General features: G+C 44.7%; 1 protein-coding gene across 1 annotated transcript in view; it reads left to right on the top strand.

Annotated features, from left to right (window-relative positions):
• LOC144124874 (bcl-2-related ovarian killer protein-like) overlaps positions 1-25126 on the top strand; it is a 161972-nt gene that overhangs the window by 119073 nt on the left and 17773 nt on the right. The window contains exon 2 of the mRNA XM_077657795.1: positions 9123-9380. Within this exon, the coding sequence (XP_077513921.1) occupies positions 9123-9380 (258 nt within the window). The remainder of the gene's footprint in view (positions 1-9122; positions 9381-25126) is intronic.

The raw sequence follows: 25126 nt of genomic DNA, 5'->3' as shown, positions 1-25126 counted from the left end.
AGCTTTCAACAGCAGCGGTAGTATTAAAAATAAAACTCTCCTGAACTGTTCCACTACCCTAACGGCGCACATATGCGTTAATTTTCAGCCACCAAATCACCTGCTGAAACTGATGTGCTCCTTTCGCAACGAAACTCTGGTGCAACGCCACCAGCAGCTTTAGAGGCAGGCTTGAAATTTTAATGCAGCTCGGCGGTTATTTGTTCTCTTTAGGAAAAAAATCTAAAGCAATGTTTGTTTCGTTGTACTGCGCCAGTTTGTACCGCTTTTCGAGTTTTGTGGTACCGTAATCTTTAGGACGTAAAAAGGTCCAAAGACTCTTAAAAGCGCAAGGAGTTGAGAATTGAGAAATTACGGATAGTTTTGAAGAACTCTTCCTGCGCAGAACTACTAGGACACCGTCTTACCCTTATAAATTTTTCTTTTTCAGTCAGTTCATAGACTGTCTGTCAGCTGTCTAATATAGTTTGTGCTATGCAGCTAGCAGCCATGGAAACGCGTAGTTTGGTTACGCCAGTGCAAGAACATGTGCGTGCAAAAATATGTGCTTGCGCTGTCGTAATCAGTACATATCGCACTGCCCTAGTAAATTTTTTTTTGTACGCATTGAGAAATGAATCGTTTATCTCCTTAAGAGAGTTACTAAATGGTCTGTCCACTGACACCAGACTTTTCCTGCTATAATAGGCTACGGTTGATGTGAAAATTCTAAATATTTGCTGAGGACGAGCTACCAGCAAGAAAAAATAATTTCCTATATATCTATGATGGCGACGGAGTCAAAGGCGCTCCTTTCGAGCATTATACGCGGTTTTCACAACCATGCAGCAGCCACTACCGGAGTGCCGTTAGTGATATTCACCATTAAAGAGTCGCTCTGATCATCCATTGTTCCGGCGCATCGTTATTTGCTGGAATGTCGGAGAGATAGGCAGTTGGTGGCGCAGATGTCACCACATCTATACCTGCAATAATGAGCCAGTCCAGAATCTACCGATGGATCGCCCTCGATTATGTAGCATCGTGACTGCTGAGTAAGATGATATATGATCCTTTCAGGGGCTTCTCCTCATCCTTCAGACACTGCGAAAATTGGTTCTTGCGCATTTCTAGCATATTAGACGTATTTTGCCCATATTCGATTGCTTGCGGTGATGTGGTGGAATGAAGCAGTTCTCTGCAAAAAGAGCTTCTCCCAGCGAAGAAAAAAAAGCGTTCAATAACTGAGAAACCTTAAGAACACAGACTTTCACTACTGGGCATCCGATTTATTCTTTATTTTATTTATTTATACATACCTTACAGGCCTCAGAGAATCATTGGGTAAGAGGGGGGGGGGGGGGGGGGTTAAATACAGAAGTTTGTGCAAAATTTGTTAAAAATAAAAGCAAAGTAAAAGTGCAGCAAAACACACAAAATCAAGTGAGTTCAGATAATAAGATATCGCATATCGCAATTCACAAAAAGTGATTAAGGTACAAAACAACTATGCTACATGAAACAAAAATAGGGGAAATGCGGAAAGAGTTAGACAAAAGCAAAAGAAAGTATTTCAGGCATGCATGAGGAAAGCTGCGCATGAACAGAATCAAAGATGCAATAGTCTCAAGTAGCTAAAACAAAGTTATATGAATCGTGAGTATATAAATTACGTGCTAAGCGTTATCAGCGAAGTGTTTCAGTAGATGTTCGCGAGAAGTGTCATGATTGCGCTGCAGGGCGATGCAGTCCGGAAGATCGTTCCAGGGACGAATGGCACGCGGGAGTGACGAGAATTTGGAAGCATGTGTGCTGTCGTAAATGCAGGGATAGCTTTCATTATTACGTAATCTATGCGAAAGTAGGAGGGGCGTTGCAGATGTGCTGGCGGTGAATCAGTGACATGGAAGTATTTATGAAGAAGAGATAAAAGGGCAATGTCGCGACGAATTTTCAACGAAAGGAGCGAAAGTTCGACCTTTGGTTGGGTTACACGGGGCTCATAACTTAATTTTGCGAAATGAAACGACAAGCCATATTGTGAACAGCTTCGAACATCTCTATTGGGTATTTCTGATTAGGTGACCGCATTGATGAAGCGTACTCTAGCTGCGGTCTGACAAAAGTGCTGTTGGCTTGTTTACGCACGTGAGGGGTAGTGCTTTGCAGGTTGCGGCGAGGAAAACCTAGTTACCAGGAAGCATTAGCGAGAATGATGGTTATATGTTCAGCCCAAAAAGGTTTGGTGAAAGATGGACGCCTATATACTTGTACTGCGTAGTCCGAGTCAATGTATCGTTATTAATGTGGTAGGGTAAATGCGAATTGACTGATTTCCGGCTAAAAGAAGTTATCTTACATTTAGAAGCGTTTATATTCATTAGCCACGTTTTACACTATTCGTTAATGCGATCGAGATCACTGTGGAGCGAAAGGTGGTCTTAGTACTTTTTATTGATCGGTAAATAATGCAGTCATCAGCAAATATGCGGATACAAGATGAGAAGTTTACTGGCAGGTCATTAATGCAAATTAAGAAGTGTAATGGACCGAGAACGCTTCCTTGTGGCACGCCCGTCTTAATGTCGAAGAGCAGAGAGGAGTAAATATTAACAACGATGAACTGCTGAAGATTAGAAGCAAAGTTACGAACCCATAACAAAGTTAAGGAATTTGAGCGCAGAAAGCCTAAATATTAGTCGGCAATTTGCTACCCGATCAAATGCTTTGGCAAAGTCTAAAACGATGCAATCAGTTTGTAAGTTACTGTGCATATTAAAATGTAGGTCAGAAGTAAACTCAAATAACTGCGTCTCACAGGAAAGGCCTTTTCTGAAACCATGCTGCTTAGAGAAAATCAAATAATTAGATTTCAGGTGATTGTAGATTTTCAATGCGAAAATATGTTCAAGCATCTTGTAACGGATTCATGTAAGTGAGATGGGGCGGTAATTTTCGTGCGACTGTTTGTTGCCACCTTTGAAAACCAGGTGCAACCTTTCCTATTTTTCAATCGGTGGTTATCTCCCCTGGAGATATCGACTGTTTAAAGATAGGAAGTAAGATGATGCTGCAGACAGAAATGATATATTTTAGTATTTTGGAATTAGTTTCATCAACAGCAGAGAAAGAGGAGACTTTAAGGTTATTTATCAGATGTATAATGCCATCAGGTGTAGCGTCGACTGGTGCGTTGTAGGCGCAACAAAACAGATGTGAAAAACGAGCTGAATGCTTTAGGGCAGTCAGCGTTGGAGTAGGGGGAGTTGTCTACGTCATGTATTGAAATATCATTACTGACGCTATTCTGACGTATCGTTTTCCAGAACTTCCAGGCGATGGAGGGTCCTGTGAAAACTATTTATTTTTTGCGTCACAAAGGGCGGAACAATACAGTTTAAGGTAGTTTTTGTATTTACCCCACGCGCATGTACATTCGGGCTTTGCATTTTTGTGCAATCGTTTTACCATATTTCTCATGCGTTGATGCTTTCTTGTAAACCAAGGGTTGGATTTATCATTTGCTGGCGCTATAAGTGGGACGTGTTTGGCTACAAGTTCTGCGAGCTTGTCTTTGAAAAGAACCCTGTTATCTCCTACTGACCTGTCCTGAAATGAGGGCATGAGGATATGATCAGTAAACACTTGAAGTTCGTCATTTATTCGATTGTAATCTACTGTGTTATAGTCGCGAATATTTTTCCTCATGATGCCAGTGAATGGAAGTTGAATCTTAATTTTCAGTTGAAATAAATTATGGCCACTCAATCCATCTAAGTAATTTATGTCACACACTGTCAGGGTCTGTTGTAAAGATGAGGTCTAATATATTGGGACCACGGGTGGGTTGGGTAACTAGATGAAGTAGGTTTTCACTATACGCGAAAACTTGCACATAAAACTGCAGCAGTGCTTTGTTCCAGAATAGACTATAAAGTATCGTGTCGAAGGTGGGCTTTTTATTTTAGGGCTAAGGATATATCTGCAGGGTTGGTATTATCAGAGGCGCTACGGTACGCTCCACTTGCCCCGAGGACCTTATTGGCACCTCTTGATGCGAAAAAACCAATTAAATAACAGTCTTATCTCAAATATTGGGGCTCCTCGACAAATACGTAGTTGATATGCCTTGTTGTTTCTACCCATAACACTGCGTTTTCATGTTTGCACTGGGATAACTCTTGTTATTTCTGTTTCCCCTACAATATTGCCCTTTAAGGTGCCGAAGAATAAATAAATAAAAAATAAATAAATCACTTATCTCCTGCTAAATTCACAGATATTGTATCATAGCTCCGCTAAACGTAAAAATAACAAACATTCAAGTGCGTATCTATGACTGTACTAACGTTCTGCAAAGTCCCCGAGCAAAACTTCTGGTACTGCAGGGCACGCGCGCCAAGAGGAATCCTCAAGGCAACAAAAACACTAAACTGAGCGGCTCCTTTCCCTCACTCTGTGTGACTTTTCCGGTGGTGGACCCAAAGGAAACGAAGAAAAATTCTCTATTCATAGCCTGCTATCATTTTGATTCGTCCTCGCTTAGAATGTCCTCGCTTCAGAACATTGTCATCGTCGAGACTAAAGCGTCAGTTCAGAAACGAGTGCCGGAAACAAAGGCAAAGCGCGTCCTGCGGCTTTGATTGACTTGTTGATATCAACGGTTCTGTCTGGCATTCTGCCAGTCGGGGCAACAGCCGGAACCCCACTGCGCGACGACGTCTCGCTCTGCCTTTTACAGCAACTAGCATTGTTTGCACAGTGGCGAGAATGGCTCTTGCTTTTAACACAGCTAAATAAAGCCTTTATATCGAAAAATAAAAAGAAGCGACAACCATCTTTATCTTAATGATACCATGCGACCCCATCCTGCATGGGAAAGTAACCATAATAGTGCACTGACGCTCGAATTCTGGCCTGCACAGAGCTTGCCCAAGTTGGCTGAACTTTTGTAAAGTTTCCGTCTGGATATGTGAAGTCTAGCGCAAGTTGGAAGTGATGACTTTAGGTTTACCTACTGTAATTAATTCCTTCGAAAGCACAAGAAGGCCGAGCGAAATAGAAGAGCTTAGCTAACCTGTTGGTTTCTCTAGTTTGCGATATCAATTTTAATTGTTAATAAGTTGCCACCACCTATAAATATTATTTGTGCTGCAGGGCTGAAACGAAAGGAATAACCTTCGAATCGTGTTACGCTGTACGTAATGGAGTGCTCTGAGAGTGATGCAGGCGTGACACCGTGAGCAACGAAGTGTCTGCCGTTACAGTAGTGCTATGTAGAACATTGCTGCGTCGCTGCGTGCGGCGCTTAGTTGGGGACGCTGCGGCTGATATTCAAGCGCTTCTTTCAGTGCTGGCCGCAAGTGAATGTCTGGAGGCCGGATCCAAAAATTTTTCAAACTGCTTAGTGCAATCACCCTGTAAGAGAAGAGATGGTTTTGGTAAACGCAATGACATTCATGAGGAAGTGTAATTTGGTATCTAATTATTGACACGTGGTTAGTTTTGCAAGTGATACGACTTGTTTTCGTGCTTTTGATCTTTATGTTTCGCTTCATAATTTCGCATTGAAGGGTTCTCGCTTTGGTAGGTCCTTTTATGTTGGAAGTACCGTGTTTTTTGGCGTACAGTCCATAGCCGACATGTAGTCCAGGGTAACATCAGTTTGCATATTTCATGCTGTAGTGAGTGATATTGACAAGAAAACTGCCGTGTCCTTCGCAGGAAGAGATAGTCCTGAGAGCACAAAATGTTATCTTTTAAAAATACTGCAATTTAAAGTATTTTTTAATCGTAGTCACCGCACTGCAGAGTTGCCTGCTGTATTGTAGTGTTGTGGGCTTGGCCGCATTGCTCATGTTGGCAGATGCGCTCTGTTCTTTATGTAAGTCATTTTATGCTAACGCTTGCGTACCGCCATATGTTCAGTCGTCTTTTTGTAGTTTAATCTTGAAGTCGCCCGCAAAATATTTTAGAACAACATTGTGAAACTTTACATTGCCAGATAGATGGAACGGCCGTCTTTCATCATACCACCGTTGATGGCTTTCGGGACCAAGCTTCTTCGTCCTGAGGGCTGTTGACTTGGTCTTCAAAGAAAGCTGAAAAGACGGAGGTGTAAATGAAAGCTTCGGTGCTCGAGATATTGAACCCTCCTGCGCAAACAAGGGAGTATAGAAGGCATCCAGTTCAAACATTTCGTACCAAGAATAAAGTCCCCAAAAGGAGCACGAAATAAGCACAGGCGGCATTTCCCCTCACAAATATTTAGTTTGAGGCCGTGAAACGTGAACAACACTATGCCTGCATCAGTAGCGCACGCGAATAAAGATCTTGATAAGCATGGAAGAGCTTATCCAAACAGACACCACCGCCTCAAGAGTGCGGAGCATGTTTGCGCAGGCGCTCTTCTCTCTCTCTCTCTCTATGTCCTTTGACGTTCCCTGGAATTTTTTTTCCTTTTTTAGCACACTCATTATGCGCTTCCGGAGGTGCAGTGCTTCTCATAGTGTCTCACCGACAGCAAACAAACACCGGTGAGAATCTCCCGCGGGGCTGTTCTAAGTCGTGCATCGAGTATTTTCGTTAGGTGCCGAATTTGAACTCCGTAGCAACGTACTAGTATTGCATGTTTGGCACACCTTTCTGTTTGTTCCTAATGCCGGTAATGTTATGCTCATTACATCGGTGTGCATGCGGGATAGAACCAATCTGCTGCAGGTGTTTGGCTTACACATGCCTACACTCGGCCGCAGTTTGCAGTACTTCACTAGCCATGCTCAAATTCTGGAACTTTGTTTTAATGCTTAATTACTTTGACGTCCTAATGCCGTAATGGCAGATAATTTTTTTTTGCAGCCGTACCGCTATACTTGGCTTCTGGATGTATCCAATCATTCGCGGTAGCGAATTCCTTGAATTTTTCACAGGCGCAGTAGTGGCGACAAATCAAAGCCTGCTAAAAAGCGCATGCGGGGCTTATCAGCAAAAATATGTCCGACATCTTCCTGAGAAGGACATTGTCACTAACCTCATGAAGCTCTGTGCTTTCTGTGTGGGGCAGTCCGGGGTTTGCAAGCATATTTATGTGTGCTTCTTAGAATCTTCTACCACGGGAATGACTGCGGAAGATTTTACGAAGTCGATACTGTTCTTCATATTCCATAAAGTCCACTGATAAGGAGCAGCGGCCACTGCTGCTGACGAAGGGCTTCGGTTCTGGGTTTTAATTGTCTGCATACAGATGCGTTTCAGCCTGCTTCGCTCAATAACCACACAGGTAAGTATCGCGGATTCTGGTTGGTGTGAAGCCAATGACTTTCTACCAGCTTGCTCTACTCGTGGATTTTCAGTGTTTGTATTCTGTTATCTTACGTGTTTAGTTCCGTTACGTGTTCCTCAGGTCATTAGTCACAAATTTCACATGCTGCCAAGCTGTTGCCAGCAGCAGTGGTAGTGGACTAACGGCTACGTTCCGTCCTTCAGAAGTTGTCCCGTTGATTGCGAGGCATTGTAGAAGATGCGATTATCACTCCTTCACACAGACTGTTAATGCATTCATGCACAAGCGTGGCAGTTCAAAAACAGCGAATGCTTCCTTGATTCGCAGTTTTCGTGACCACGCGTCTGAGCGAGGTTAGCGGCGTCGCTTGGGAAGTCTTCCTGTTTACCCCCTGCCTTTATCCTCCACTTTAGCGCCTCTACATTTTCTCGCATTTGTGCAAGATTTCTTTTTATCTTGTATTTATTAGTTGCATACAACAAATGGTTGCAAAGCTGCTGTACTGAGCCTAGCAATGTTTTGCTTTTGTATTTACTCCTAATTTAGCTGTCTGAATTTTACACAAGGCGTTATTCCTGATCCTTGAGTGCAAATGCACGCAATTCCCGGTTACTATATACACGGTTCGCACATTTTTCTTGGGCTTACGCTAAGTAGCTAGCTAGACGTGCTAATAAAAGTGCATGAGCACTTTAAAAACATTTCCTGTGGTTGCAAAGCACGTCGTTGTGAACATAACTACTGAGATAATTTGGCCTCGGTACATGACATAAAAGCGACCTACCTCTGAGGGGTATGGAAACCACATTTGCAGAAGTACCCTTAGGAGGCAGTTCCGCAAACGCACGTTGCTTATAATATGATAGCTCGTGTTCACAAATGTGTTTATGTAAGTCCGGTTCTCGAGACCGGAGTGGTTAAAACTGCTTCATCTTATTTTTAACTTCGCCGAATAAGCTGCATTTAACGTTCAAAGAGTTTATAGCAAACATATACACATACCTCCCGCTAATTTACTCCGCATTGCTTGTAGCTGATGCAGGGCTCACGTCGTCCCTATGAAACTGCAGGCCAGCACGAGAGATCATTGCAGTTGTGACTATAGTTTAGGTCATAAAAAGCTATTTTCCAAGGCCTTGAAACATTGTTTTGTTGTTTTAGCCTCCAATAAAGTGGCACTGAATAGGCGAATAGTATTTTCTAAATAAGCCAAACATTTTAATCTCACAGCTAAACGCAGGGGGCCTGAAGAGCCCTTTTTGTGCAAAATTTAAGTGCTCAGATATCGGAGTCTGTAGCATATTTACTTCGTGCTGCGCGGGTCCACATGCTTAAATGTTCCTGTTCCAAAAGACTGTTTTTTGAAAGAAATAGCAGATAAGTACGGCTTCTCTGTTCCCTGTAAGAGCAATACATCTTCATTTCTGGTTGAACTCACGTTATTTGATTTTTAGCAACATTTCGTATACTTAATTGAGGCGAATAAATACTGAAGACCCAGTGCATTTTTTTCCATTTACAACAAATGGATTCAAATTTTTAAGTATTTCTTTACTAGCGTGGTTTTTATTCATACAGCACTATGGGCGGTTACTGCAAAGCCGACCTTACGTATTCCAACAGGTAACATTTTCTGGCCCATTTATTTCGTTATCAACGTTACAACGGCTACATTAGTGGACTTTCGTGGTTCGGATGCATGACTCGCACAGGAAAATTCATAATGGCGGAATTGCTCCTTACGTGGGCTTGCGCCGTTGCGTTCTAAACCTTAACTAATAACTCAGCGAAGTTGATGCGTTTCCCCTAGGCCGTGCTTTGAATTCACCGTTCTTCTCTGTGTTTCTCGGTTGCATTGCAGACCGTGACGGGCAACATCGGGGTGCACGCGCTGCCATCGGAGACGGCGGTGCAGAATGTGTTCGAGGCGGTTGCCCGCGAGCTGTTCCGCAACGACATCTCGTGGGGACGCATCGTGGCGTTGTACTCTGTCTCGGGCGGTCTCGCCGTCGACTGCGTCAAACTGGGCCACCCCGAGTACGTGCTCGGGCTGGTGCAGGCGCTAGGGCTGTTCGTCGAGCGGGACCTGGCCACCTGGATCAGTCAGCAGGGCGGATGGGTAAGAGCACCCCTTGCGTCTTTCTTCCGTGTCTGTTTTAGTTTATTATGTTTTTTTTTTTTGGGGGGGGGGAGGGTGAGGGTTGTTAATAGCCAAGTTTCCATGCGGTCGAGTACGCTCTGAGTCAAAACCGGACAAAACTGGACTAACTGCACCGCTTACTCTTTGAGACGAAGAGTTAGCCCTTACGGAGACTAGCTTTGACGGGTACCTTTGCAATTAGCGTCGTAGGGAGTAATGGGTGCCTACTTAAGGGATTCATTCATTAATTATACCCAAGAGACGAGGTGCTTTGCGTAATTCATTACTTCTTTCAGTGTGAAAGGACACTCTTTTGAGCATCAGTTGTTTATTTCATTTTAATCCCCCTTAGTAGGGTATGTTAGCCACCCAAAAATTGGTATAGAAGTACCGTAGGAGCTATGAAGAGTAGTCATTAAATTTTGCATCATGCGCCGTAAGTTTCAAGAAGTGATATACATAAAAGATATTGCAATCCAGTGAAAACTGGAAACGTCCTCATTCCCAGGACATAAATTTTCTGTATAGGCCTCGCCAGAAACGGCGCGTTTTCGTCACCAGTGCCTAGCGCATATAATTGTAGAAGAATGAGTGGGGCTGCACTGTCCTGTCACCTTGCAGCGCGGGACTGTCGCCGTCGTACTCCTGCGTGTTTTCCAAGATGAAGGAGCACTCGCGGAGTACGTTCTGTTCGACAAACAGATCACCCTTGAACTACACCGGTGGTACTGCAGGTGGTCTTGTCGTTAGTCGACGACGGCATGCAAAGGCTGGTGCAAATTCCTCAGAAACGCATCGCAGTTAGTTGGGAGTATGGAAAAAAGTGATGAGTTCTCATAAACACAGATGATTTCAAAGTATTTTTTTCAATGCAGCAACTTTCAATTCTATCTCTTGTCAAAAAGTTGCACTCCAATGCCAAAAAAAAAACTTTTTGCGCACCCGTCGGGCGGGGTTCTTGTTGGCTGCTAGGACCATTGATAAGTGGTAGTACGGCAAGCCCGCTGAAACCGATAAATTTATTCAGCCATTCAGAGAGCACGTTTTGTTTGATGTAATTTCGTAATTGTTCAGTTTCTTTGTCAGAACGGGCTGTTTTGGTGGTAAGTGTTAATGGCATTTTCTATTTCCTTATGATAACAGCAGGAAAACTTGAGGAGCAGTAACCATGAGATCAGAGGCCCCTTAGGGCTTAAAATTTGTGTATTCTCTTTGCTGATATTTTTATTTTAGTGTACTTATATTGAAGGCATAGCGCTCATACACGTCTTCACCCATTCCAGTGACGACATAAGGTCAAAGACGAACGGAAAAGGTTTTTTATCACTCAACAAAGCTGCAATTTTTGACAATTTGTGAGCACTTTGCTGCGTCACACTGAGGCGACATAAAATCGTGGGCTTGCCTCACCTTCCACATCTTTATCCAGTGAGAGTCTGGGTACAGCTAATTCGGTGCATTTTTCGGTTTTAAAAGACCGGAGTTCGCAGCGAAACGACATTCTGCAGCGACGTTATCACTTTTTCAAGAATCAAAAGTTCTGTTGATATTACAAATAGCATTTAGTCACAAAAATACTCTGCGTAAAATGCTGTTTACCAAATGCTCATATTACCAACTTCTTGCAACTCAAATTTAGGCGCAGCTGGAAGGAGCTCTCTCAGCTGGAAAGAAACAGCTCTGGGGTGTCAGCTGTACACGGTCGTAAAGTGGCTGGGCGTGTGCAGCGAACTCTTGCAGACGGCCCTAAGAAGAGATTTATGACGAGTTTCAATGTTGCGGCTCGCATTTGTGGAAGAAGAGACACAAAAAAGTGGTTTATTTACAAAGAAGGGAAGATAGGTCGGCCTAAACTACGATGCTATTGCCCATCTGCAGCTACTACTCTGCAGTAAAGGATCAGGATAGCAAAAAAGTGACGATGAGTGACGATGCGGACAAGAAAACGTGACCAAATGCGCCTGATAAAAGCCACGATTCAAAGACCGCGCGGTCTAAGGAAGGAAGGAGCGCGTGAGTAGCGCAGATAAATGTTCGAGTTCGATCTTCTGGCCTAGTGCCCAGTTAGAGGCCTCTCGACGGCGGCCTGCTATCGAAATGCGATTTGAAAACGGCCAACGCCAGTCTTTCGCACGTAGACGGGGCGAGCGGCTGTCACGTAGTACATTGTTCGTAGCCCATGAAGAACAGTTTGGAGAGATTAATAGTACTTGCTCGGAGACTAGTTGCTGCTTATTTTCGTAAAGAGACTTAGAGCCGCAACAAATAGCACACAGTAAGAGAGACGGGACAAGCACTTGTCCCGTCTCTCGTACTGTGTGCTGTGTGTTTTGGCTCTCAGTCGTTTTACGGAATAAATACAGTTTGGAGAGGATTGAGGTACGGTAGAGAAAATTCAACGTCAAATCTCTATCTATGCAGATGGATTGCATGGGTGTGATGAGTTCCGCGTGGAATCCTAAAGTCAAACTGGAAGCCAACCTTTGAAGGCGGCTGTGTCGAATGCCTGCTTAGTTGAGCGTATTGTGTCTCACATTGCACTGCACATGAAATCGGAAAGGACGTTTCCGATTTGGAAAACGGAAGGAGTGTCCGTACACCGCCGCTGTCCGTGCTATTTGCTTCTGCACAAGCACGTCCGTTCGGATGCAACACCTTTGATCCAGGTGTCCACGAGAGTACAATGTGTGGCCTTTTTCTTGCGTACGCGAGTGCAGCTCCGAAAGAAGCACTAAAATATGTGCTCGAGATTCATTAGACAACAAACGGAGCGTCATTTTTGGTTCTTGCACAGGCAGAGAGTCTACTGATCAGAATTCCTTCAAACAGTGGTGAGAGTGGTACGAAATACTCCTCAGTGCCACCGCCTGCCACGTGCACCCATTTCCAACCTTCATCCGAAAACGCATGGAGCAATTCTCATTATCCGATGCTAGATTTGCGGGATATAGAAAGCAAACACGTTCAGTTCTGAAAATATGATTAACGAGGTTGATATATGCAGCAAACTGGCATCGGTAATTTGAAGCCCTTAGAGATACAGATAAGAAAATTCTCCTGAGGCGTGTTCGGGTCAACCGTGGCGGCGACTCTAGAGCTGACGTCCGTAGAGTCATCTTAGGCGTAGATGGTACGCCCAAGTTCTTGGTGTAATTTTTAGTTCTTAAGCGTAGGAGCTTTCGAACGCAAGAGGGGCGCGCAGTGCCTGAGACGGCATTGTTTCGAGGCAAGACCACTACAATGCACAGTTAAAATAAAATATGCGGTTCTGCTGTAGCCAGAGCCGTAAAGAAACAGTTTTCCTCGTCTCACTGGCGAATGAGCCTCTCTTCCGCCGGCGTAAGTCCTGCCACCGACCAGGCGTTCCTTCTTGGCATCGCGACAAGAAAGAGCTGGCACGACAGGTATCCCCTCAACGTCTGTGCTCAGAGAAGCGGTCCCCGTGCCGCACCGTGGGCTTCGCTTGGCATCAGGTGCGCGATATTTATGCCCCCAGGCAAGAGGCGCCTGCCTTGCATACCCAGCAATCGCCAGCCGACGTCTGAATGGCAGACGCTTTGCCAAGAGGAAATTTTTCAGGAGGCAGATACTGGACGCAATAAGGAGGCGTACTATACTGATGGCTGTCATTCATGACAAGTGGTGATATTGCGCACACAAAGTGGCTGCTTCCAGATGTTGGACTATTGACTTAAACAATCTGGCCTTGAATAAATACCGCACGTCTCTGACATTTCCCCATTGCACCGTTTCCACACGAGCTTCGAAAGTTTGATTGGGTGGCGAAATCTGCTTCTGTTACAAGCGAAGCTACCCATATCGGTTCCTGGACTAAGATTTGAGGCAATCCTGGGCAGATAATGCGCGCACCGCTACGTTAATTCACTTTGTGTTTCGGATTTATTCTTTAGAACAAAACGCAGGCTTAAGTTGGGTTATGTTTATCATAGTGTGGAAATCCGTAGCACTGAAGCTGATTTCCTTAGGACGGATGTGTCCGCGGCCGTGTTCCACGCTACGCGAGGAGCTATTACAAGTTCAATTATTGCCAATTGCTGGACGCATGCCACCCTGTCAACTCCACAGCTTCTGTAGTACGTGACAGAATGCGGATGTACCCAACTTCTCCTATTTTATTCACTTATTACTCTCAGTCGGAAGTCTCAGAATCCGTGCATATGATTCTGTTGCAAGTGCTGTACCTGCATTAATTTAACGTAAAAGCGCAAAGCTTGTGGCTTGTGGCTAAAAAAGAAAAGCAAAGAAATTAAAAAAAATGTATATACGCTCATACGGTGTGATGGTTCAAATTTCGTTAGCCGTATCAAATGTACATTTCGCTTGTACATTGATCGCTTTTGCATTTCGTGTTTGAATTTGATGTTGTCGTCACTTTTTCGTCCCGCGTCTGCGTAGGTTTCTGGAGGCTGGATGCACGTAGGTAGGATATGCAACACACACGCACGGACACGCACATGCTTTAACGGATTTTTCGCCCAAAAGCGACGCTTAGTAAGAATCCATATCGAATAATACTTCATAGACGCATATCAGCACTGCAAGAAATTCGTGGTGACGACGTGCTTCGCTGCGCCAAACTATTTGACTTTAAATATCGCAACACATGTGTAACTTGCTGGTGATGAAAGAATGTTTCACTTTCTCCAGCTATGTTTGTAATCTTACATGATTCTTCTCTTTTACGAAGCGAGGTCGCTGTTGTAAGCATTTGCATGGCTAAATGACAATTGGAAGTTTAGCGGAATGCGCGTGACTTCTTAACATAGGGGACCATGCATGTACGACGTCATAGCAAACTATCTGCAAAAAAAAAAACGCTCATTTTTTTCTTTAGTACGCACCGAAGGTATTCTTACTGCATGGCGCCAATAGGCCGAATGGAGTTGTTGTACGTGTAAGGGAAACTAAGAAGAGGATTAACGAAGTTAGAAGCAGCTTTTTCACATACATCGTGGAAAGTGTTAAGTCCAGAAGTGCGCCGCTATCGTCTTCTGTACGCCATCAGAACTAGTGGACGCGCGCGCTAGTTTTCAGCCGATGCGTAAATAGTGCTCGAACAGCAGTGCATAATGAGTGTGCCTTGCAAAAATAGCACGGAACATATTTGTAAAATGTGTACGCCGGGTGCAATGAAAACCTGGTTGGTACTACTTTCGGCAGAAGAATCTTAGTTGTCTTTCTCAGTGGGCAGTCTGCGAGGGCACGACTGCTCGTCGGGTTGCGTTGTTTACCGCCGTCTTTTCTGCTGGCGTCCCAAAGCCAAGCATCGCTTATACTTCCTTGCAGTTACAGCCCTAAAACGCCAATGCATTATGCCCAGCGCTCCTCGACTTCAAACATCGCACGCAGCAAATAGCGTTCAGGCACTGAAAGTCATTAATCTTTTTCGCAGCCGGTGGAGGAGGGTTTCGAAGGCGTGTTCTTTTGAACCAAGCTCGCGCCTCCATGGAAGCGTCTGGTGTGAACGCCAGCGCAGAAACGAGTCAGAAGACGCGAGCCTCAGAGCCCAAGTAGAGAGAGCTTTGCTAGCATATGATTGAAAATCGAGTGGTTACGGAGACTTGAACGTAAATGTTGATTCCCGCAGCTACACCTCGCGGCTGTGCGCCTGGCGAACATATTGCGACTGGGCGGCTAGGCATATCTGGTAGGCTCGGCTTACTTGCCTCGTATTGGTGGAGTCGTTCGGCGATGGCACAGTTTCTTTCCAGTGTTGCACTGCGCCCGCGCTGACCCTTGCCTCTCCCTCAATGTGGCACAGAGCTTGCCGTTTCGATATGCTTACGCGAAGTCGTTTCTTCGTATTGCTGATTACCTGACACAGCTAGAAACTACTTTTGAGAAGACACTTCCGTTACGTGCCTGCTATGGCCGGCAAGAATTTCGAACGCGTTTGTACCGCTGGACAAGAGACGACGTAGAGCGGATAGAACCAGAAAGGAGAAGAAACATGAACAAGCGAGAACCAGGCATCCGCGTGATGCCCTGCACAGAGGCACGTTCCTTGTATGGGCAGTCAGGATTTCACGGAGAGGCGAGCCATGCTCCCCGTCACAATTTTTCCCCTCGGCAACATTGTCCGTGGGCAATAGCAGTCATCTTCTGGGCGCTGCCCGTCTGAGTGGGTCGTAAAAGGAGCGGACGGTTGCACCATAGGCATCGAGGTGACGTCTAAGCGCGTGGATGGATGGTTAGAAGTCGCCAGGGCCAGATTGCATGCTTTACGTCATTCTGCTGCAGGACTGCGCAACCTTTCATTACTGCCATGATAAGCAAAGTTGGCATATGATTATGATGACTTGCGCCATTGCTCAATCAACTGTCTTTTGATATAAAACGGAGAGAAAACGGAAAAAAAGACATCTTGCCAAGTTTTTTCTTAACGAGTTAAGAAACCACCAGTAGTAACCGTGCCATGCCCTCGTAGATTTATTCAGGAGTAAAGTTCGCGTTGAAAGTTTAATTTATTTAGGCAGCAGCTTGCACTGTGCGTAGGCCCACAGCCAAATTCTGAATGTAGCGTGGCGGCCTGGAAATGGCGCCTGGAAATGGCGGCCTGAAAATTTAAGGCCAGTACTTCACGGGACCTCATCACAGTCTCACTGTATGGAGCGCAGCTCATTGTGCTTCTGGCGGTGCGGGCTGGGCAAGATTATTCTTATTTTATTTTTTAACTGCCCGCACTAGTCTATGTAGGCAGCGTCAGAAAAACTTCACGTCACTCGCCTGACAATGTTAGTCATCATGACGCATGAAAATAGCTGATACGAGCGAAGTTCAGTTTAAAGTTAAGCCTACTTAAAACAGGTGCGAGAAAAAAATAGAAGGCTGGTGTATAAAATCTGCTAGGAAATTCGTGTTATATGAATTATCTGAAAACCGACTGGTATTAATAATGCGAAAACATTATAAGCCTCACCGGAAACGAAACCTGATGTCGAGAAAAGGGGGTGTCCCAAAACCTATTGGGAGAGGCAAATAAAAATAAAATTTCTTCCGCAGGTGTGGTGAATTAAATACACGGCTTTCAGATTTCGAGGTGAGCACGCAAACCATAGGCCACAAATCCGCGTTGCTGCTTGGAGAACAAAGATGAATCCAGAGTATGCGTTGCCTTGGCTCACTACTGTACGCTTATGAGTAGGTGTGCCATTAGAGAGGAAGGAAAAATTAAAAAAAAATGAAATAAAAATTGAAGATCAATGACTTCGCATTCATAAATACGTAAGTAGTCTTAAGTGCCCTCCGTAAATTTTCGTTTTCGCGTTATGTGTATTTACAGCTTCGTTAACCCTTAGATGAGCATGTGTTACTTGCGAAGCCCATGTCTGTCTGCTCTGGCCTGGCAGTTTTCCTGTGCACAGTAGCTGTGTTACAGGGAGACTCAGGGAAGCTCTTGCCTATTTAAGTGCATTATTTGCTCTTTCTGTCTATGCCTATGTTTGTTTGGCAGTGAACGGCGCATTTCGTGCTGCGAAAGTTGTGTTTAACAATGGAACATTTTTTTTCCCGCTACTGGACTCAATCTCCTGGCATCGTTTCTGGAAAAGGCTCCGTGATCACCATTTGGAAGAGCATGGCGGTGTAGTCTCGATGGCTCAGAGATTCACGTTATAACATTGTATACATGCCATCGCAGTTAAGTTTGAAAATGGACGGTGACGATGACGCCTCCGTTTTATTTTTTGGCGTTTTATAAGAGCTCTGCTTCCAGTGAAAGTACCTTCATTATTATTATTATTATTATTATTATTATTATTATTATTATTATTATTATTATTATTATTATTATTATTATTATTATTTATTAATATCTTAATAAAGGTAAATTTCAGTTTGTCACCAGTGTCCCTTGAAAGTGTTCATGATGCCGCAGCGGTGGATCAGTGGTTATGGCGCTCGGCTGCTGACCTGAAAGACGCGGGTTCGATCCCGGCCGCGGCGGTCGAATTTCGATGGAGGCAAAATGCTAGAGGCCCGTGTACAATGCGATGTCAGTGAACTTTAAAGAGCCCCAGGTGGCCGAAATTTCCAGAGCCCTCCACTACGGCGTTCCTCATTGCCTGAGTTGCTTTGGAATGTTGAACCCTCATAAATCAAATCAGACCAAAGTGTTCATGATGCAACTTGTTTGAAGTAGTCATGATGTTACGTGATTGTTACTTTGATGTTTAACAGCGAAATGCAGTTCATGTAGGGAGTCTTACCTGATGTTCCTCGGCTAATTGTGTAGCGTCTACAGTTAATCAATTGCGCATGCATTAGGGGCCGCCGCCTCACATGCAAAAATCAGATTAGCAGAGGGAGGACAGATAAGTATTCATAGGTTAAGTGCCCAGTGCGTTAATATTCAAATTAGAGCAAAGCACTGCTGTGGCAACGGACATTATACGTGGTTCAACAAACCTACGCCTACATATGATCATTTGTCCGGCTGAACTACTCGTCTATAAAAGAGAGAAATCTGTAACTGCTTCCGCTGGGTGAGCGGTATGTGACGTTTTAGGGCAAGCGCTTCGTAACCATCTGTTACAACACAGAAATTACTAAGTAATTCGCATTTTAAGAACGTTTTCGAGACTATCACCCCTTCCTCCTCTGTGGCTAAGAATAAATGTGGAGCATACAGGCAGATCACGAACATCAGAGTGGCTTTCGTACCATGTCTCAGAGATCATGGCAACGTTAAAGGTAAAGCTAAAATTGGAAATAAATGCACATATATCATCGCTTTTGTGTTGTGCTGATCGCTCATTGAGATGCAGAAAAGAGATGTTGCAGCTTTCTGTCTGAAAACGGGTGTTCACCTCATAAGGTATCAGTAAATGGTAGCTTGAAGCACCATGATCTCTGAGATCTAGCATACTCCAGTCTGTTGGCAATAGACAAACACAAGCGAAACCAGTTTGCACAATGAAGCTTTGAAGAAATGTGAATTAAAATTGCAATGGGCATATATTCATCGCATGGCACAGCGACTACTTCTTTTACTACAACTGTGTACGAGTGCTGAACGAGATAGGCACAGCATAAAAGTAAATAAAATGTAAAATCATACCTTGAAAAGTGCACTACAAGCTCTTTTAGCACAGGCATTATACATGTATCTACAAAACTCGTTAATGGTATATCTAGCACCGCAGGCAGAAACCAGCAAAAAGATGATAAAGCAATGAGCAGCTTTTTTAAATGTGCAAGTGTCAAATTTCTTATACCGACAACATAAAAACAGACAAGAGAATGGATATTGACAAGTTTTCATTTCACAGACTTGCCATGCAACATTTTTCTATTTGACAATTCATGTGCTCAAAGCAGAAACGTTTAAGCAACATACGCCAAGTCAACCTCGCAAGTAACATGCAGGATTGATGAGTTCTCACTTTTGCGCATTAAAATCTATCCATTTGACACCCACGCGTATTTATTCTGTGTTTCTTTTTTGAGCTTTCGAGCTTTGCCATGCACAATCTTATTCTCGACGCGCAGGTGTTTCTTTATGTACACAAGATCGGTTGTGCCAAATCCAAGCTATATCTGCCATGAGGGTTTCTTTCAGCTAGGCGACAGCTACTTTTCGCCAGCAGTTCTTGAGACGAACTTTACCACGGCGTTATCTTTCCTTGTTTGAACGCTTTTGAAATGGATGTGCAATATCGGAAATTTGCCTAGGAGCTCCGATGTGCTTGAATATTTGGCTAACAAGAAATAGCGCGGTGTAACGTTAGCAAAATTTTAATATTTCTCCCCGTCCCTTCACTTCGGAGCAGTAATAATTTAGCGTATAATTGCTTACTCTAAGCATTGTGTAGTTTAAAGGCCCTTGTAAAGTGCCCAGGGAAGCAAGCATTCTAGCTAGAGTCCTGCACTAAGCAGCCGCTTTGTCCTATAGAGACATCTCGGCACGCGTGCTTTCATGCATGACCGCATACCGGCACGCGCTTACGTCTGTAACACCGATGAACTGGCAGGTATTTCCAACGCAGGCACGCAACCGAACACGTAATATGGCGGCGCACGTGTCAACGTAATTGTGCTCTACGCGTCCGTAGGGAAACATAGCTAACGTGCGCACATGCGCAGTTACGTGGCGGCCAGTTAGCGGCGTACGCACAGGCGCTCACCGCTAAGGCAAGTAAGCGCATGGACACTTGACAGTCGTGCAAGAAACAGATATTCAGGTTCGGCTGCCTTGTGTATGCGCACCCGTGCAACACTTGTGCCGTGACAGGCGAGTCTGTCTCCAACCGCCAGATGTCGGCAGGAGGAGGAAGCTGCTCGTTTTCCTTCTCGATGTGCGGCAGCCCGAAGCGTTTTCCATCGTCAACAGGGATGTCGATTAAAAGACAAAAGCTTCGATGTCACTTTTCCTCGGCCCGATACGACACGTGCGAGCGCCGAGTCGCACGCTATACAGCAGGTGACGCCTGACGCGGAGCGCGTCCATCAGGTGATGTGCGCCCACTTTGGTGCTAAGCTTCCGCAAGAAACAGAATATTGGAAGCAAGCGCGCAGTCTTGTAAAGCAGTCGTGGGCTACTCCGCACCACGAAGGATGGCAGGTCGCTTGAGATATGCCCGCTAAAGGGAGCATCTGTCGAATACACAATCATCTGTTGGACCCATACTGAATATCTGTCGGGAATACTTGTCGAAAAGCAGGCTTCTGATGTGAGTGGCTTGATTGCAGTCATCATGAAACAGAGTGGGGACACTCATCGTAGCAGTCTTTGAAGTGACTAAAACTTGGCGCGTCAGTGTAGGACGACGGTCGAGAACGGCGCATTCGTTAACTGACACTGAAGACTAGGAAGCGCATAGCTTGGAATATTGAGAAGACAGTATCTAAGCTTCTGATTTGCATAAACGATGGGAACAAAATGCGCGCAAATGAGTTCGAAGATGCAGCGTAGTTGTCATTGTTCGCAGTGGCGATAGTGCAATAGGCGCAAAAGCATTCAGTGATATTTTCATTGCATGCGTGGGAGATCTTAACGTTCTGTATTGTTGATGGCGCAACTTCGAATTAAATGATCCATTGAGTCACAGACGGACGCACGAATATACAGCTAGGATTTTAAATGCGATGTCGATTAGCTGTAAGAGAATCTGCGTTTTCGGTAACACTCTTTTCTGCCTTCTGAAGAAAAAAAAAAGGGGGGGGGGGAGATCCTATATTTCTATCGCATGGTTACAAGCCTAGGTCCAAGCGGTGCGTCTGTAAACACATAAAAGTTTGTACTCTGGGAAATTTACCTAAAATGCTGCTAAGTCGAAGAAAACTTGGTCTTATCGGATGAAGATGCTGCGATGTACAAGGGGGAGGCAGAAACTTGTATATCAGCCGCCGTGGTTGCTCAGTGGTTGTGGTGCTCGGCTGCTGACCCGATAGACGCGTGTTCGACACCTGCTGCGGCGGTCGCATTTTAATGGAGAAGAACTTATAGAGGCCCGTGTACTGTGCGATGTCAGTGTACGTGAAAAAAAATCCAGGGGGTCTAAATTATCCGGCACCCTCCACTACGGCGTCCTTTGTAGACTGAGTGCTTTGAGACAGTAAAACGCCACAAGAAAGCCTTGTATATCGTATAGCGCTAAAGCTACAATTTATAACTTGTGGTTCTATGCTTTCTGAAGAAAGTGGTTTAACATTTAACATTCCATTTATTAGAGCGCAGTTCTTTGGCGTCCGTTCGTGGATTCCGCGTCGTAGTTGTCGGCGTCGGCGTTGTCGGCTTAACAGCACGCCACCTGGCAGGTAGTCGCAGAGCGGAACGGTAATCGATGGCAGATGATGTGTGAAGGGCTGCGCTCAAATTTCGTTTTACCGACTATCGTAATCGTCTCTCTGCTTTTTATTATCTGCTCATGTTCCAGACGAAACGAAATAACTGCTTAAAAATTGCGGAAAACTGAGAAAAAAAACCGTTGGAAAGCAAACAAAGCATGTGGTGTCTTGTGAAGAGCCTCTTTTGTGGTGTGCTGGCACAGAGGGCGCTACCAGATTAGATAGACGCAATAAAAGTTCAGAGATGTCCCTGCTTCTTGGCAAGCTTATAATTGCTGACGTCTATACAAAGGTTTTGCTAAGCAAAGTCTAATGGCATTATTCGTTTAAGGACACGAACTGCTACAGTATTTAGTCAGTTGTTCAGCAGCAATTTTAGCGGGACAGTGCTCATGTGCTGACTGTATACGAGTCTAATATGCTGCTCTCGGCCAGCTGTGCTCAAGAACATTTTTGTTTTAGCGCACTACACTTCGTTGCAGAAACGCATTTCTTTATTTGCTTGTACTTTGCAGAGGGTAAGGTCCGCTCCGGTGGAAATATTTACTGACGAATGCACCTTCGTTACGCACCCATAAGAATGTTTGTTTTCTCTACCACGATACCCGCCGAGGGAAGGAGGTGTTGAACTATGAGGTTGTGGAAACCACGTGCTGTTGTCCGCTGACGCGAGCGCGAAATACAGTTTCTCGGCCGTTACACTTGCTGCGTCTGCCGTAAGTTTATTTTTGGCTGTTTTCAGCCTTGAAATCACGGCTTCTTTCTTCGAAATCACGGCTTCTTTCTTGGTATACGACGTTGGTGAGATGCTTTGTACACATGCAGCAAAAAAAAAAAACGGCCTGCCTTGATGAAACACAGGAGCGAACAGTCAGTTCTCACAGGCGCCATTCTTTCTCTGCTGTATCGCTGCAGAGGTGGCGCTAAAATCTTGGCATTGCCGTCGTCTACATGCATAGCACAGAAACGCAGGCAGTTTCCAGCTTCTAATAATTCACTAAGGTCAGCCTCGGTAGAAAAATGTTTTGATGTCTCCAGTGGCCAATACCTGCTCTGCACGTGGCGTCAGGAAGTAGTGCGAAGTAGTGCGAAAACTGAAGCGCATATACCTGCGCTCATTTGCAAGGTGCTACTTATACGATAGAACGTAAGGACATATGTGAATGCAGTGGTTACCATATCAGTAATGACTATATGTGCCTTATATACACCTGCAAGGAAATGTAGCCAAGTAATAAAAATCGTTAATAAGAGTTCCTCCTCTTCAGCACACGCTCCGTTGCAGTTAAGCGCATATATATGCAAATATTTGAGGACATGATTAAGAGCGTGTTAGCTACGCGTGCACTATCCCATCTTTGAAACAGCTGCTGCTTGACAAGTTCCGCAACACGCCATCACGAGGCACAGAAGATGTGCTAGGACAACGGGCTCGTAATATCGTGTTTCATTCTTTGTCTACATCGCACTTGAGTTCTGAGGGAAATGATTCAGTATTGATATTTTAGATTCGTCCGTGGTGGTTTGAAGAAACTGTGCCGCTTCTGACAAAAAGCTGGAGCTACCTCCTTCTCAAGTATACTTATAGTGCGCATTCAGATTCATGGCGCTGTTAAAGCCGTTTAATACCTGAATCGGTAGATATAACCGTGGACGGCAGATCATGCGGCTAGACGAGATTAGGAAGTTTGCTTGAACAAGGGCTCCCCAGATGACACAGGTCAGGGTTAGTTGCAGATCAGTCGCAGATATTTTTGAGAATCAAACGGGGAGAAAAACAACGAGGACAAGATACTCACACAACAAACACACAATATACCAACCGCACGGGTCACCGCTATGTAAGCCCTTTTGTCAGTCGGAGAGGCCTTTGTCCTACGTGGAACATAAGTAAGAAAATGGTGATGACATGTCATAAGTTCTGGTCTAATGACAAATCACATATGAGTCAGTCAACAAGACAGACGCACGTCAGAGCAAAGCTCATGTATAAGTAATGCACTGCAGTCGATGCGCCCGCTGAACATTTTTCCGATGGTCACGTCATGTGTTTCCGCCTATTTCTGTCGTCACTGGCCATCCTCGTCGTTACCGCCGTCGCACTTCAGTGAAAGCAGTGCAGGCATCAGCCGCGGGATTGAGGAAAAGAGATGCAGGTATTCGTTTTAGCAGTCGGCGAGGTCTCGTGGTGACGCAGTGAAGGCCGTCCCGCCCTCTGGTGCGTAGGTCCAGTCCGAGCAGACCAACCGCTTCTCCATCGTTCATTTGTGAACTGCATGCTCGCTGGCGACCAAAACAAAAGAGGCTGGGAGCCTGCGGGACTTGGCTTTGCGTTAGGCTACAAATGATCATTTTGGTGAATAATTAGGCAAGGTTACCCATATGCTGAAGGAAAGAGACAGTAAGAATTCCTTGCTTGATTACAGACGCTAAGCAGCCAGATGCGTACCCGCTTTTTGCGTTGAAAACAACGGAGTCGTCATAATAAACAACAGGAAAAAGAAACAATAAGATATGCGCCTCAATGCGTCGTTCGTCCTTGCCGCGGCTACTTTTTTTTTTTCGCAAAGATTGTCGTGCCGCTCAGGCTTTGTGCCCTTCATACCCAGCAATTCTGGACAAAAGTATTTTTGAGCGGGAAACCATTTGTGAGCGCAATATTTTCATATAATGTCAGATTTCACTACAACAAATAATACATGCGCAGATCACCCGACGGCAGTCTAGTACTTTCTTTTTTGGAATTCACGTTTTCGCTATCGTCAAAAGCGTTCCACATTGGTTTTCTATGGCAGTCTTAATTGTTCGATGCGATCACTGTAAACACTTTAAAAGAAATAATTCGTGCTACATATCAGAATAATGAACCATTAACTTCAATATTTCCATAACAGCGTCTTACGATTTTCCAATTCTCAAATTTTTTGCACGAGAAAGCTTGACTTTTTATGAAGTGCCTGCAGCCGGAGGATCCAGATGCCTAGCTTTACCCATTGTGAGCACGTGCAGCGTCGATATCGTCAGAGTAGCCGTGCGTTACATTATTTCAAAGCTGTGCAAAATGGGTGAATTCACATTGGTTTTCGTAACTGAGTCAAATGAAAGGCCACTTGTTCTGACCACAGTGTTCCAAACCAACGTGACAAATAATGAAATGCGTCGGATAGGGGAACACTGGCTTACATTTGACCACTTAACGCTGTCTAGCGCTTTAAATGGCTGCTAAGAAGCAAAACCGCTGAGAAGTCACCACACAGAGTGACTCCATTGTTTCTCAGGTATTCCGTTTTTGCCGCATACCACCCAGGCGCTGCGCTGTCTTTTCGGGCTGCTTAGTTGCACCACAACTCGGGTAATATAGTGATTCTATCTCTGTAGGTCTATCCGTATAGTTGCCAGTAAGACCTTGCATTGTCTCGGTCCAATCGTCTTTTTGTTTGATCTTAACGATAATTTCACCTCAAACCGTTCTGCGTCCTTTTTTTTTCTCACACGCTACACGGCATTGGGTGAAGCTGTGTTCTCCCGCTTCGTTCGTGGGCGAGGCGGTTATTAAGGAAATAACGCATTGTTGAAGCAAGTATGAAGGAAAAAAAAATTAATGTGAATTAGCGCAGCTAATCCAGGATATACAAAGCGAAAGCAAGATTGAGGTCTCCACTGACACACGGGCCGGTTGTGCGCCCTTCCTTTCGTGAAAATGAATTGTCTTTGCAAAGTTGTCAACGCCAATGAACTCTATGAACGCCGTCGGCTCACTCGTTTTGATTGGTTTTTCAGGAAAGGAAATGGCACCGTACCCGCCTCACATATGTCGCTAGACACCCGAACCGCGCCGTAAAGGAAGGGATAAAGGAGGGAGAGAAAGAGGAAAGAGAAAATTGAACGTTGGATTTTTAGGTAAGGCGCGGCGCTGC

The sequence above is a fragment of the Amblyomma americanum genome, chromosome 3 (assembly GCF_052857255.1).
Source record: "Amblyomma americanum isolate KBUSLIRL-KWMA chromosome 3, ASM5285725v1, whole genome shotgun sequence".
Classification (NCBI taxonomy): Eukaryota; Metazoa; Arthropoda; class Arachnida; order Ixodida; family Ixodidae; genus Amblyomma; species Amblyomma americanum.
Note: the sequence above shows the minus strand (reverse complement) of the source record. Positions and strands in the feature narration are given on the sequence as shown.